Source organism: Pempheris klunzingeri, chromosome 22, assembly GCF_042242105.1.
Source record: "Pempheris klunzingeri isolate RE-2024b chromosome 22, fPemKlu1.hap1, whole genome shotgun sequence".
In the NCBI taxonomy this organism is placed as follows: Eukaryota; Metazoa; Chordata; class Actinopteri; order Acropomatiformes; family Pempheridae; genus Pempheris; species Pempheris klunzingeri.
Window position 1 is genome coordinate 12,868,263 of NC_092033.1, and position 13,111 is coordinate 12,881,373.

General features: G+C 40.6%; 2 protein-coding genes across 3 annotated transcripts in view; both read left to right on the forward strand.

Moving 5' to 3' along the window:
- The window catches only part of syt1a (synaptotagmin Ia), a 152,874-nt gene extending 149,819 nt beyond the window's left edge, over positions 1-3,055 (forward strand). For both annotated transcript variants that reach the window (XM_070853811.1, XM_070853812.1), the window contains exon 11: positions 1,921-3,055. In XM_070853811.1, coding sequence (XP_070709912.1) covers positions 1,921-2,127 — 207 coding nt within the window. In that variant the 3' untranslated portion in view covers positions 2,128-3,055. The remainder of the gene's footprint in view (positions 1-1,920) is intronic.
- A 5,676-nt stretch (positions 3,056-8,731) lies between these two features.
- Positions 8,732-13,048, forward strand: LOC139221567 (NADH-cytochrome b5 reductase 3-like). The gene is made up of 9 exons (XM_070853477.1): positions 8,732-8,850; positions 9,135-9,260; positions 9,445-9,517; positions 10,174-10,280; positions 10,372-10,501; positions 10,611-10,694; positions 11,324-11,409; positions 11,540-11,639; positions 12,215-13,048. The coding sequence occupies exons 1-9, from the start codon at positions 8,830-8,832 to the stop codon at positions 12,385-12,387; spliced, it is 900 nt and encodes a 299-aa protein (XP_070709578.1). The 5' UTR covers positions 8,732-8,829; the 3' UTR covers positions 12,388-13,048.
- Positions 13,049-13,111: the final 63 nt, after the last annotated feature.

A 13,111-nucleotide genomic window follows, 5' to 3' on the forward strand; every position in this document is an offset into this window, starting at 1 on the left:
CATGCAGGATATCATTCTTGGCGAAAAGCAGCTGGGTGAACATGCAGCTTCCCAGATTCTTGTCACCACAGTTAAGTTGCCAGGTTTTTTATTATCAAGCTTGTAGCGCTTGATAATACTGTATACTAAACCTTCTGCGCACTGACTGTTCCTGCTAGAGGCGCAACACTAGGCAGATGGATTAACTGTTGTAGATGCCTGAGGTTGATGTCAATCTTCTCATTTTACTCTGGGAAAGAAAGGTATTACGTTTTTGTTCTCAAAATGTTGAGCTTTAAATGATTGTTCATAATGTGATTATTCCGGTCAAATCGATCACAAGAAGGATGATAGAAGCAGCAAAACAATACTGACTGGTCAGTGATGATTAACAAAAGAGCCTGCTAATTTCCAATCAAAAAAACCTTTGAAGATTCAATTAGCAATTTGAAGGTGAACTGTCCCTTTAAAAAACAACTAACCCTTAGCGGCCAGCTGGGAACCTCATTCAGCATTTCATTACATGGCGTATTAGGCATGCTCTTTTAGAACAGCGGCCCTGTGCTCATGCAGGTGGCAGTAAGTCCATCGCAGTGTGCCAGTGGATCGAAACTTAATCAGGGCTCTTTGTACACTAATTCATATTCTCTGCCAGAGATTGATGCCCAGGTTACTCCTCTTTTCAGTGTCCTTTGAATAAACACATGCCAAGGCTGAGCTGTAGACTTCTGAGTAATCAAACTGTGTGTTTGTGTTTCTGCTGTGTTTGGCTCTGAAAATAACCAAGGCCTGGTCTGAAGCATCACTGTTAATCAACAGACATAATGTCTCAAAGAGCACCTCATCCCTGAATTACTGTACTACTATAAGTTATTATCTGTACGATTTCACATAGCTGAACACGCAAACAAATACATTTTTATGCTCAACAATAGCTGATGTTTCAGTGCATCACTGAGTTCAGGTTATCACGGCTTTTAAATTCTCAAGTTCTCAGCATCAAGTGGATCCTTCGTAGGAAAAACACTCAGCTGCACAAACTTTGATGCCTTTTACATTTTCCTCTTTGTTTGGAATAAATAAAAAAAACTGGGTCATTAGCATAAACAGCTCAGTGCCCACGGGAACACGTCACTAAATAAAACATTAAAAAACATTGATTGACATGTGACCTCTGGGAATGGGAGTGCAGAAACACAGCGACAAAAATAGCAGATCATTGTTTAAATTATGTTTAAGGGAACAGAGACTTAGTCCGTGAGATTGTGTAACAGTGATGGTTGAGTAGTGGAAAATGTCTGTCGTGTTGGAAAATGCTGCTCTCTTTACTTTATTTCCTTAGCTTTTTTTGAAAGATCTAATGCAGTACAGCTCTTGTCTGCTGGTACAAATCTAATACAAATAACAATAAACTTACGGAGCACTTTTCTATATGAAAGTTACTAAGTGCTTTACCCCATAAAAAGAGAAATAAGAAACAGCAGCATTAACAAGATAAAATACAGAGTTAAAACAAGACAGGCTCCCCAACAGACAGTTCAAACAACAGCTGGTTAAAATATGAAAAATCATGCAATGAAATTATGACCAATATAATGAAATTATGACCAATCTCCCGAGAAGGTCCATTTAGTAACTGTCTTCTTATCACACAATCTTCTTTGCAGACGTTTCCATTTTTCTAAGCAGTTTTCATTCATTTTGGCTTGTTGAGTGTTGATATACGTGACAAAATCAGTCTCAGCTTTTGATCATATCACTTGACCCTCCTTAGCAGTTGAAGTTTCCCAGTTGTTATGAAATTATTGGAAAGTTAGAAAGTTGGAACGTTATTGTTTGACCAAAGCAATCACAACTGTCTAAAGATGAGCATTAATCGTCTATACACTGACGAGACCCTGATTTACCTTTCTACTCTCTCTGACTCTTCTCTCTCTACAGAAAGTGCAAGTTGTTATAACTGTTCTGGACTATGACAAGATCGGCAAGAACGATGCCATCGGCAAGGTCTTTGTGGGCCTGAACAGCTCGGGGACGGAGCTGCGCCACTGGTCCGACATGCTGGCCAATCCCAGGAGACCCATCGCCCAGTGGCACGTGCTGAAGCCTGAGGAGGAGGTCGACGCTCAGCTCTCCACCAAGAAATAGGCAGGGCCCTTTCAGCTCCTGCCTTGTAGTACTCTTTAGCCAGTATGTGTAAATACCTCAGTGATATATGGGTCCATCCATGTAATCCCCACCCCCACCCCCCTCTGTTACCCCGCCTCTCAGCCACTTCCAGCTTTCCCACTCCTGATATCACAAACAATCCTAATTGCTCAAACTTCCTGCGACATCCCAGTCTCTGCTTTTTTTCTATCAGGTTCCCTACTTTTCTCGCTTTCTCTTTTTTTGTTATTTCTGTCTGATTCAGCATTTTTGGTTTTTCATCTCCGTGCCCTTAACCGCCCTGACCAAATGCCCCCTTCTTTTAAGCAATATGATCTGTATAGATAGCGCATGACTGAAAGAATTTATTGTACCACAGTTGTATATATAAGTATGCAGACAAAAATGATTTCTAGTTTATGTGTTTGTATGTTGTTACCCGTTTCCTAATCTGTGTATATCTTGATGTTTTTAATAAGATGTTCTATTTTAAATTATGTAAATGCAGATATAGAGGAAAGCCAATATTATATATCCCAGGATTTAAAAATTCTACCTTATTACCTTATTGCATTCCAGAAAAAAATGAATTCCAACCTGCAAGACACTAGTGGAAATATATTCACATTGTAAAGGACAAAGTCTGGCTATAAGTTCAGCAAAGGATCATCACAGAAAAGACAAACAGATGAATATATACACACAAAACTCCAAAACAAGGCCATTAACTACTATGGTTCTGAGGGAAAAATTATGCTGCTGGAAATTATACAAGCACATGATTTCTTACGACTTTTTGTACTTATTTCTCAATCAGAGGACCTATATGTTTAGCTTGATGCACACTCTTACCAGAAACAATAGTTAATGCAAACCAGTTAGCATTTCATTTCTCCATATTTGGCAGATTCTTCTAAGTGAAATAGGTCCTCGTCTCAAAGGCCATCGTTCACTTAAACTAACTCGTTTTCTTTTCCAAAAATGGAAAATATTGCCTCCTCATTTTGAACCCTTCAGAAACAGACCCCATGTGAGAAAAAAGCACCAAGCTGTAGCCATCGTGTCCTTAAGCTCGTTTAACTATATTTTGTTAACTGCTTACTTTGAACAGCCTTGTCGTTGTTGGAAGTATATCGCATTCAGGCCAGGGTCAGATCTTTGAGAACGAGTTAAAAAAGAGCCGCGACTCTGGTTTTAAGAGGACTATTTTTTAGAGCAATTCAACGTCTTGACTATTTTTAGTAAACTGCATGATTTTTTTTACAATCTTTACTAAAGGCTGGGCCGGGGGAGATCTACTGACACCAGGGGCTGTTTCTTCTGATACGACCCCCTTGCCTTCAATGAGAGGAGAGAGCAGAAAAATCAAGAGTAATGTTTAACCTTTGGGTCAATGTATATGATTATGTTGACTGAGGCGAGGCGAGTTTCGAAACACTGCCATTTTCAGGGAGGTGACCAATGTAGAGAGCCTCTCTTCATGCACACTCCCACTTGCTAGTGGTTGTAGCTTTGGTTTATCGGGAACAATGTCTTTGGCTGCAATGGTGCCCTGAATCGCAGTCTTTGCTTTGCGTTGCCTTCTCACAGTGACAATAGAGCTAGCCATGTTTTACTGCCAATTTTAACTTTTATGTGGCTGCTGTTTTTGCACTGGATGTCTTTGAACTAGCTTGTTGACTTCTTTAGAAAGACATTTTTGGACAATTGTTGGGCTGACTTTATTTCAGGACACCAGCAGGGGGAGCCAGAAACCCGCCTGCTCGATCGGCTTAGTTAAAGAAAAAAAAAAAAGAAAGCTACGATGACAAATCACGTTTCAGCCAACAAACAGTTACATCAGTTTTCTTTTCTTGTTGGCACAGGACTACACCAAGAGAACGCGAAACAACCGTAAAGTTAATGGTCTGCGTAGGCTATTAGTCCATCATGTCCTTTACTACGGGTCCAATTAGGAAAGGAATAAGTTTTAATCCATGAAAACCATGAAGTCTCTTATCTTGGAGGAACCTCTTGCGTATACTCGATGCTAGCTTCAGGAGGACTTTCTAAATGTTTTCAATGTTATTGTGTAGTTGATAGCACTATTATGAAAAAGCTACTTGTCATTCCATATGAGTCTCTGAGGACTGCTTTGTGTATCACTGTGACTGCCGTGTGTGCTTAGAGATGTAGACTTATCAGTAGGTAGCGAAAACCAGTTTGTTCTGTAGTGATGTCGTAGCGTTTAATGCCATTTTCCCTTCTACACGCAGAGAAAGAGAGAGCGCGTGGCGTCCTCTGACTGCACGCGGGCCCCTAAAAAAAGACAGCGTTTTACCGGAGGGCGAGCGGGTGGCTTCACACAGCATTTTGTTGAGCACTGTGCAATACTTGTATGTTCATCCCATAGTGTTGACGTGGGTGACGTTGCCCGAGAGAAAAAAAAAAAAGAGAGAGAGAGAGAGATTCTAACCCATGTGGATGATTCCAGTCCAGAGAGATGTTTCTCCTTTCCAGTGAAATGGTTAGGACACAGCACACGTAGATTCAGCTCACAGGTTGGAGCTTAACGCCTGTTGACCTCTGTTTAGGGTTCCCTCCCTTTTCGCGGGTTTGTTTTCTCTTCTTGCACACAGTTCCAGCATCAGATGTTTCAGGGAGTATTAGTTAAATACCAAACAAGATTCTACATTTAAATATATCCCCTTAAAATGCCATGTATATATTTACATAATCGTGTCAAAAATGTATATCTAGAATAAATATAAAGTGACATGAATATGATTACTCAGCCGCAGATATCATTTTATCTATCTATCATCCATATACTATATCATCATATCACCTTCATTATTTTTTATTTGTGAACTGCTTCATTCAAAAACCCCTTTTATATTCGAGATGAAAACTCTGAATGTACAGTATGGACTGTGTTGGTGTAGATTACTTTAACCGTTAGATTAGATGTACTTTGCACTTTCTGTTGTAAAAAAAAAAAAACAATTAATCATTTTCTTTATATTATTTTTCAACTATTGTGAATTTATTTCATAACCCTTTGGGGGTCAAATCTCCCCTGTTTGATAGCATTCCCCAAATCATTGAATATACTTAAATACAGCTGCATTCCCGACCCCCTTCAGTGGAGGGATTACTTATTTTATTTGACATGTTGACATATGTAGATTCATGAATTCCAGTACAGCTTCAGATTTAAATGAAAAGTTAAAAGGCTCTGTAAAAGTGGCCTGAGCAATTTGATATTAATTCTAAAAGGTTGTACCAATGGAATTATCTGATCAAAGCTGAAGGAAAATCAAACAGAATTATGGCAGAAATCACACAGACGTGTGTCGGGGAATTCAGTAACCGGCAGCATTGCAGAACCCATCGGATTGCAAGCCGCGTGGAAACACCACAAAGCAAAAGCCATTACCTGCGCCGCAACGCAATGCTCCTCTTACTGGGATTCCTACCAAAGTATGCATGCATAATCAACCCCCAAATTCTCCTCTTGTAAAGAAGAAAATACCTTATCAAGCTCTCTGTGTGACAAGGAACTCAAGATCCTCTCCAGTGACACTGACGAAAAGCCACACTGACCTTTCAAAAACAAAGCTGTGTAAAGTATTAGAATCTGATGCTGTAGAAAGATCCTAGTTGCCTTTGTGTATATCAACTGCCTGCTTGAGTATTTTGTGTGTGGAAATTTTCTCTGTAATCTTGTAGAACTGTTTGGGGTGTTTTTTCCTGCCATATCGCTCGCGGTGACGGCGAGCCACTGACAGTTATATTTGCTGTGTATACCTTCATTTTTGACGAGGTGTTTTACAGTTTTGTTTCACTTTGTGTAGTGATTCACTCTGTGGAGTTTTCTGACTGTTGTTATATAACTTCATATACACAAATGATCAATAAAAATGTTTTATTTCCTGTTGATACAGAAGCTTATGTCATATTTTCATTAATGATGCTGTGAGTGAGTAGCAAAGGATGCTGTTACTGCCTGTAATAGTGGCGTTAATAACAAAATGACCTTTATCACTACTGTGTTTGTACAGTATTGATTGGCACAAAACTCCCTCGCACCTTTGTGCATGTTGGGGCGTGCGGCGGCTTCGTCCTGCTGCCGGACACCGACCGTTCCATGCAGCTCAGAATTTTCATGTATTTTGAACAGTGCATCAAGGAGTTACATGTCACTTCCTGTGTCCCCTATGTGGCGCTAGAGAACAGCCACTAATTGCACCCTAAATTTCAGCATATGAAGTGTTGACTACACCGTGAACATTTCATGCAAATCAGAATCAGAATCAGAATCAGATTTATTATCATCATACAGCAAAGTACAATGAGATTTCATCTGACCTCTCCCATATAACATACCACAAGACATAAATAGAAATATAAAAATATGAAAAAGAAATATACACTGTGTTCCAAATTATTAAGTAGGATTTCAGTTAAATAAACTTTTGTTTTTTTGTTTTTCAATTAAATGTTTTGCTTGTGTTGTTTCTCCTGTCTGTTTAAAACACTGACATCAATTTCAGACAGGTTTGATCATTTATTTGGCAGGTGAGCCTAATTAAAGGGAAATTACTTAAGGAGGTTGTTCCACATTATTACGCAAGTCACAGGTTTCATGCAATATGGGGAGAAAAAAAGATCTTTCTGCAGATGAAAAGAGTGAAATATTGCAATTCCTTGCAAAAGGTATGAAAACACTGGAAATTTTCATGAAAACTTAAGAGAGATCATCGTACTGTGAGAAGATATGTGTGTGATTCAGAGCGCAGATGGGTTCCTTCAGATAAAGGTGCATTGAGGAAGATTTCTGTCAAGCAAATACATCGTATTAAGACAGCAGCTGTTAAGAAGCCACTGCTGAGCAGCAAACAGGTATTTGAAGCTGCTGGTGCCTCTGGAGTCCTAAGAAGGATCCTTCAGAGGCTTGCAGGGTCCATCATTAGGGTCCTCGCACCGCTTGATGCTCGGGCCCTAATGATGTTTGCTTTGAACTGACTTTGAATCATCCACAGCAGCCTGTTAACAAGGTCAGTACTGCCATCTAGAGGACATAAAGGAGCACAGCACAGTGGAGGAGCACAGCAATGGAGAGCCGAAAAAAAGAAAGACGGATCATGTTTTCCATTCTGCCCTGAGCACAGATCAATTTCTATTAGTGAATATTCACTGATGTCTACTAGAGGCAGAGAACTGGGAGTTATTTCACCAAATGCCTGATGTCACATCGACGTGAGGCTCAGCTGAGGGTGAATTTAATGATGAGAGCAGCCTCTGGTTGTAGATTTATAGATTTTTGGCTGCTGCTATGAAATGAAGCTCATTTGGGTGTTAAAGGCCCAAAACATTTGGTCAGTAAAGAACGTCCTGTGAATATTTAGTGGTATTTCATTAATTCATTCAACCTTTATTTACACCTAGAGGAATCAATGAGGGCACGCCCTCATTTTTAACGATGCAGAGTCCACTTGACAGAAACACCTAAACACACTGACACATCCCATTTCCTTTAGTTTACCCCTCAAATAGTTAAAAAAAAAACTGTACAAAATCCCCCAGGAAGCAAAGGTAGAAATGAGAAACACAACTGGCAATAGTATGTAAAAGAATTTTTCAAGACAGCATGATGAAAACACAGAAAAGGTCGCATGAAAAATTAAAAAAAAACCACATCAGATACAGCCTATCAGGAAGTGCTGGATGCTGGAGGGAAAGTGGAGAACAGGAAGCTTAGCAGGTACACAGGTTTCTGCCCACTGTGGAAAATAATGAAAGTTAATTCTCCACCTATTAACAATACCAGTCGAAAGGATCAAAGAAATGGCAAAGTTCTGGTACCCTGGATCAATATCTTAAGCACCAAAATCAGCAAATATCAAATAGCTGTTTTGCCAGAGTGAGTCGTTATTTTACACAAGTTCAAATCTTAGAACATTTCAGATGTGATAAACTTTTTTGACCCCATGCAGAAAAACTGACATGAAGCTACAGCAAAAGGAAGTACATGAGTGGATGAATAGCAAAGCAATGGCTTGGTAACACCTGAATCCATCCTGAATACATTAACATAAACTACATTTTACTTTCAGTGTCTTACTGCAGTACACTACGGCTCTCTGTGGTCTGCAATCAAATTAGGCTTCCTCTCGGCTCAGAAATGACCAAAACAAACATTGTGTTTTGCTCATTTGTACCACGTGAGTAACTACTGTTAATTGTGGACTTTTATTCTGACATGTTCTGACGTTTTCTTTATTTTATATTCTATTTTTGTCAAAAGTTTTACTTTGAAAATCCAAGAATGTGAGCTACGGAAGTGACGTTTGAGCTTTGGCTTCATCAAGGTAGCTATTATCTTACCGGAAATTGTGTAAATTTAGTTTCTAGAGAGGGTTTTGTCAGTTCAGGTCCAGATAATTTCAAGGCAAATAAACACATAAACCCGTATCTTATTCTATACTAAATATATTTATTGTTAGAATCCACTTGCTGGGTGATATTTCAAAATATGTACGCATACTTTCCGAAACAGTGCTTTTACTTTGAAAAGCAGTGACCGGATATGTCTGTATGCTCTAGTTAGCTTGATGGCCTCATTAGTGACAGGTCGTAGTACCGTCACAGTAGCTGTAAACTCATCTGGAGCTGTTCAGCGCTGACAAACGACCTTGCAGTTGCGCAAACTGACTGAAAATGCTGTCCTACATCATTAGCGTAAGTATACCGCAATGAAAAGTATCCAGAAATATGTCAATTTAGCAAATTCATTTGCGTTAGCCAATGCTACTGTTAGCTAACATTTAGTTTTCCTGACCAAGTTGAGCTGGAAGCTCTCAGGCCTGCCCACAGGAATTGCTATGACTCATTTCTCCTGTTATGGATTAAACAAAATCAGCAGACTTTGGTGAGACAACGCCCCGCAGAGGTCTCAGACAGCTGGGAGCTAATGTTAGCTGGAGGTCTGAGTCACGCTGTCGCTTTTGGCCTTTTTGTCGCAGCTGATCCGAGGCGGCTTTGACAGCATCATCAACCTGATCTTCAGACTTTTCTTCTCCAAGAGGAGACCAGCCATCACCTTAGAGGACCCCAACATCAAGTATGCACTGCGGCTGTTGGACAAACAGGCAAGTAGTCTGAACACGACTTTTCTAAAGCCTGGACTGTTTGCAGAAGCTAAACCCTGCTGCACAGACTGTTTCTGTGGTTACAAACGCAACAGATGCGTTCAGGCACCACCGCTGCACTGTGTTGGTGTTGGCATACTTTTTCAATGCAGCTTTTTTTCCCCTGTGTTTGTTGCATGTTCAGATTGTCAGCCATGACACGAGGAAATTTCGCTTTGCTCTGCCCTCCCCTGAACACGTCCTCGGTCTCCCTGTGGGTCAGTATGTGCAAACCTTGAATCTGCATCAATATTTACAAATGAGCACTAATCACAGTCATTATGAGACCTTCTGCTGTTTCTGGAGGTCTTTTTCTTTTGATTGAAGAGCCATAAACTCAAACTTCAGCAACCTGTAAGCATGTATGTGGAAGAAAACATCAAATTAATCAAAGTAGAGCCTTACACTAATAAATATGAGGTAGTGGGATGATTCAAAGAGCTCCTTCTGTTCAGTGGAAATAAATTAATATCCATGAGGAGAGGAACAGGAAAAAAATGTCATTTGAAGGTAACACTGTTAGTGCTGCAATGAACAGCTATTATTTAGCTCATCAAACTGTAGAAATCTGCTCATCTCAGTTTCTCCCAAAGTTGATGTCGATTATTTTTATCAGACCAAAACTCAGAAGATATTAATTTTCAAGTCGTATATGACAAAAGAATTTAATTTGAGTATTGAATCTGAACATTTGAGGAGGTAGAAACACAGACTGTTGAGCTGAGTCAATGATTAAAAGGTGATATTAGAATAATTAATCGAATGACTTAGTTTCAGCTGTAGATTGTATTTGTACAGATTATATTGTTTTTGGAATAGATTTAAATAGAAAACCTGAGAAGTGTATTATGTTCATCTGTGTTTTCCTTTGCAGGGCAGCACATCTATTTATCTGCAAAAGTAGACGGGAAGCTGGTCGTCCGTCCGTACACGCCGGTGTCCAGCGATGACGACAAAGGCTACGTGGACTTGGTGGTGAAGGTAGCGCCTTAAGCAAAGCTGCTATTTTACTTATGTGAAGGTGTTGTTCTGTTTCTCCAAGCCAGATCCTCCTGTTGGTCCCTGTCCACAGGTTTATTTCAAAGATGTTCATCCGAAGTTCCCCGAGGGTGGGAAGATGAGTCAGTACCTGGAGAGCCTCAAGATCAACGACACTATTGACTTCAGGGGACCCAGCGGTCTTCTCATTTACAAGGGCAGAGGTGAGCCCCAAAACCTGATGTCCTGATCCAGCAGAGAAGATTCAAGCCAGTTATGATACAAGTTTGAGCGTTGGCTGCCTGAGCTGATGCTGTAACCTTTCCTCCACAGGCGATTTTGCCATTCAACCTGATAAAAAGTCTCCAGCTGTGACCAGGACAGCCACACATGTCGGCATGATCGCTGGAGGCACAGGTGAGCAAAACTAATAGTCTCGCCTATAAAAGCCACCCAGGAAATAGTTTAAGAGAAGCGGAAGGTTGCTCCTCTTGTGATAAGTTTAGTTAGTAGATGAAACAAAAGCTACACTCCTTGAAAACTCTGACATCTGGGTGAAATAACACCTCTGATCTTCTTTCTAGCTTAATGTTTTACTTCATTAAAGTGTAGATATTTTACAGCTGCAGCTGCTACATGATGATATACTGCAGTACTGCAGCTCTGACCCTGATAAGCTGTTATCTGAAATATTACCATGAGTGTTCATGTAGGAGCTAATCAAAATGAGTCCAGTTTGGTTACTTGTTTTTGTCTCTGGTTTGAAGAGGGTGGAGCTCAGTTGGGTTGTTGGGTCAGCGATATCTGATCACACCGCACCCACACAGTTCTTAGTTTGAGTGTCAAGTTTTTTAAGATGTTAAGAGTAAAGATATCGTGCGCATTCAATTTTTCTTTATTGGAACCAAGAACCACTTCCAGACTGCAGGGACACGCAGGTGTCCACATACTTTTGGCCACTTATTTTATGTATAATGAAGTTAATTCTGTGTCTGCAGCCTAAAATATGATGACCCTCCTGTGAACATCTTTGTGTTTCCCTCCAGGGATCACTCCCATGCTGCAGCTCATCACAGCTGTGATGAAGGATCCACAGGACCAGACGGTGTGTCACCTGCTGTTCGCCAACCAGGTCAGGTTCATTAACCAGGATCACATGATGCACGGATGTTTAGTGTCGTCAGGAGTTATTTGGCTTCCTGCGTAAGAGGGAATTTGTGGGAGTGGAATTCTGAAACTTGGCTCCTTCTGTCCCGTCACAGACTGAGAAAGACATCCTGCTGCGACCAGAGTTGGAGGAGATTCAGGTGAACCACCCGGACCGGTTCAAGCTGTGGTTCACTGTGGACAGAGCACCTGAAGGTGAGCTCCTTAACATGGATCTGTAACCTCCTGTGCACACCATTAACTGCAGATAAGAATAATTATTTCCAGCTATTGTTCTCTGCTACGACAACGGCTAAATCATTTCAGCTTTAAGTGGATTCCGGTCAAAAAATACAGCTTCTGACTGAAACATGTCTGAGCTCAGCACAACTCAGTCACACACCACTGAGATGCACCAGTGTTTCTTTGAGCACTATTTTCTGACCGCAGAGTGAAAAGTGTGTTGTTACTATGACAACCAGCAGCTGTAAGTTGTCATGTCTTTAGCTGCAGCATAAATACATATGTACGCTCAGGCTGATTTTTACATTTATTGTTTTTTTAACTATATTCATATGTAGCTTTTTATGTTAAGTGTGTTATGTGAGAAAACTTTATTAAAAATGAACAATGATATGATGGGTCTTGCAGCACCTACCTGGCCAGCCTCTGCATTAGTTTACTCTGTTTTACATGAGGCCCTGAGTGATTAATGTACTGGTGACAGTTGTTGAAGTTAAACATTAGAATTAAAACATGAGGACCTCTTTTTTTTTTCTTCCATATCTCAGGTTGGGAGTACAGCCAAGGCTTCATCAGTGAAGACATGGTGAGTGAACACCTGCCTCCTCCCAGCGACGACACACTCATCCTGATGTGTGGACCTCCTCCCATGATCCAGTTCGCCTGCAACCCCAATCTGGACAAAGTCGGCCACTCGAGCAGCCAGAGGTTCAGCTTCTAGACGTACGTCCACACTGAGGAGTCCAGGTTCGGGCATCCACTTATTGTATCTATACCCAGAAAGCATTTAAGCACTCGTACAGCTGCAGTGGGTAAACTATATTTGCACTACATATACTATGTTTATGCCGTGATATTCATCATGCAACAGAATCATAGCTCGGACCAATTAATGTACGCAGTAAGTGTGATGAAGGGCAGGAAATGGTGAATACTGGGGCTTGAAGACGTGTGTGTGTGGAGTTTTCTGGTGGAAAATAGAAAGCCAAGCTTTGAATATGGATGTGATTCCAAATCTGTTGCAAACAAGCCCGTCTGTCCCGCTGTGGCCTCATTTCATATCAGAAGAGCTGAGGTTTACTGGCTGTTTTTTGAGTGCCTTAACACCTGCAAAGCTTTTTTTTTTTTTTTTTAGATATATGCACAGTGAAGGAGTTGTGAACCCCTGCTTCATTTATTCACAACTGTATTGATAATTCCATCATTGCTGTGGAGAATGTTACACCTGCCCTCTATTGTCACGTCAAAGATGTCAATACTTTGCTTTAACATGTTCCCAGTGATGTGTAGAACGTGACAGTTACTGATGCGTCTTTGCTGCAGGTTTGGCAACAGTGGCTACTTGTGTTTGATATGCAACATAAAAATCAACTGCCACAGAAGTTTTGATGCTGTCGATTATTGGTCTGTATTTTAAGGGATTCAAAATGAAGACGAGGAAAAAC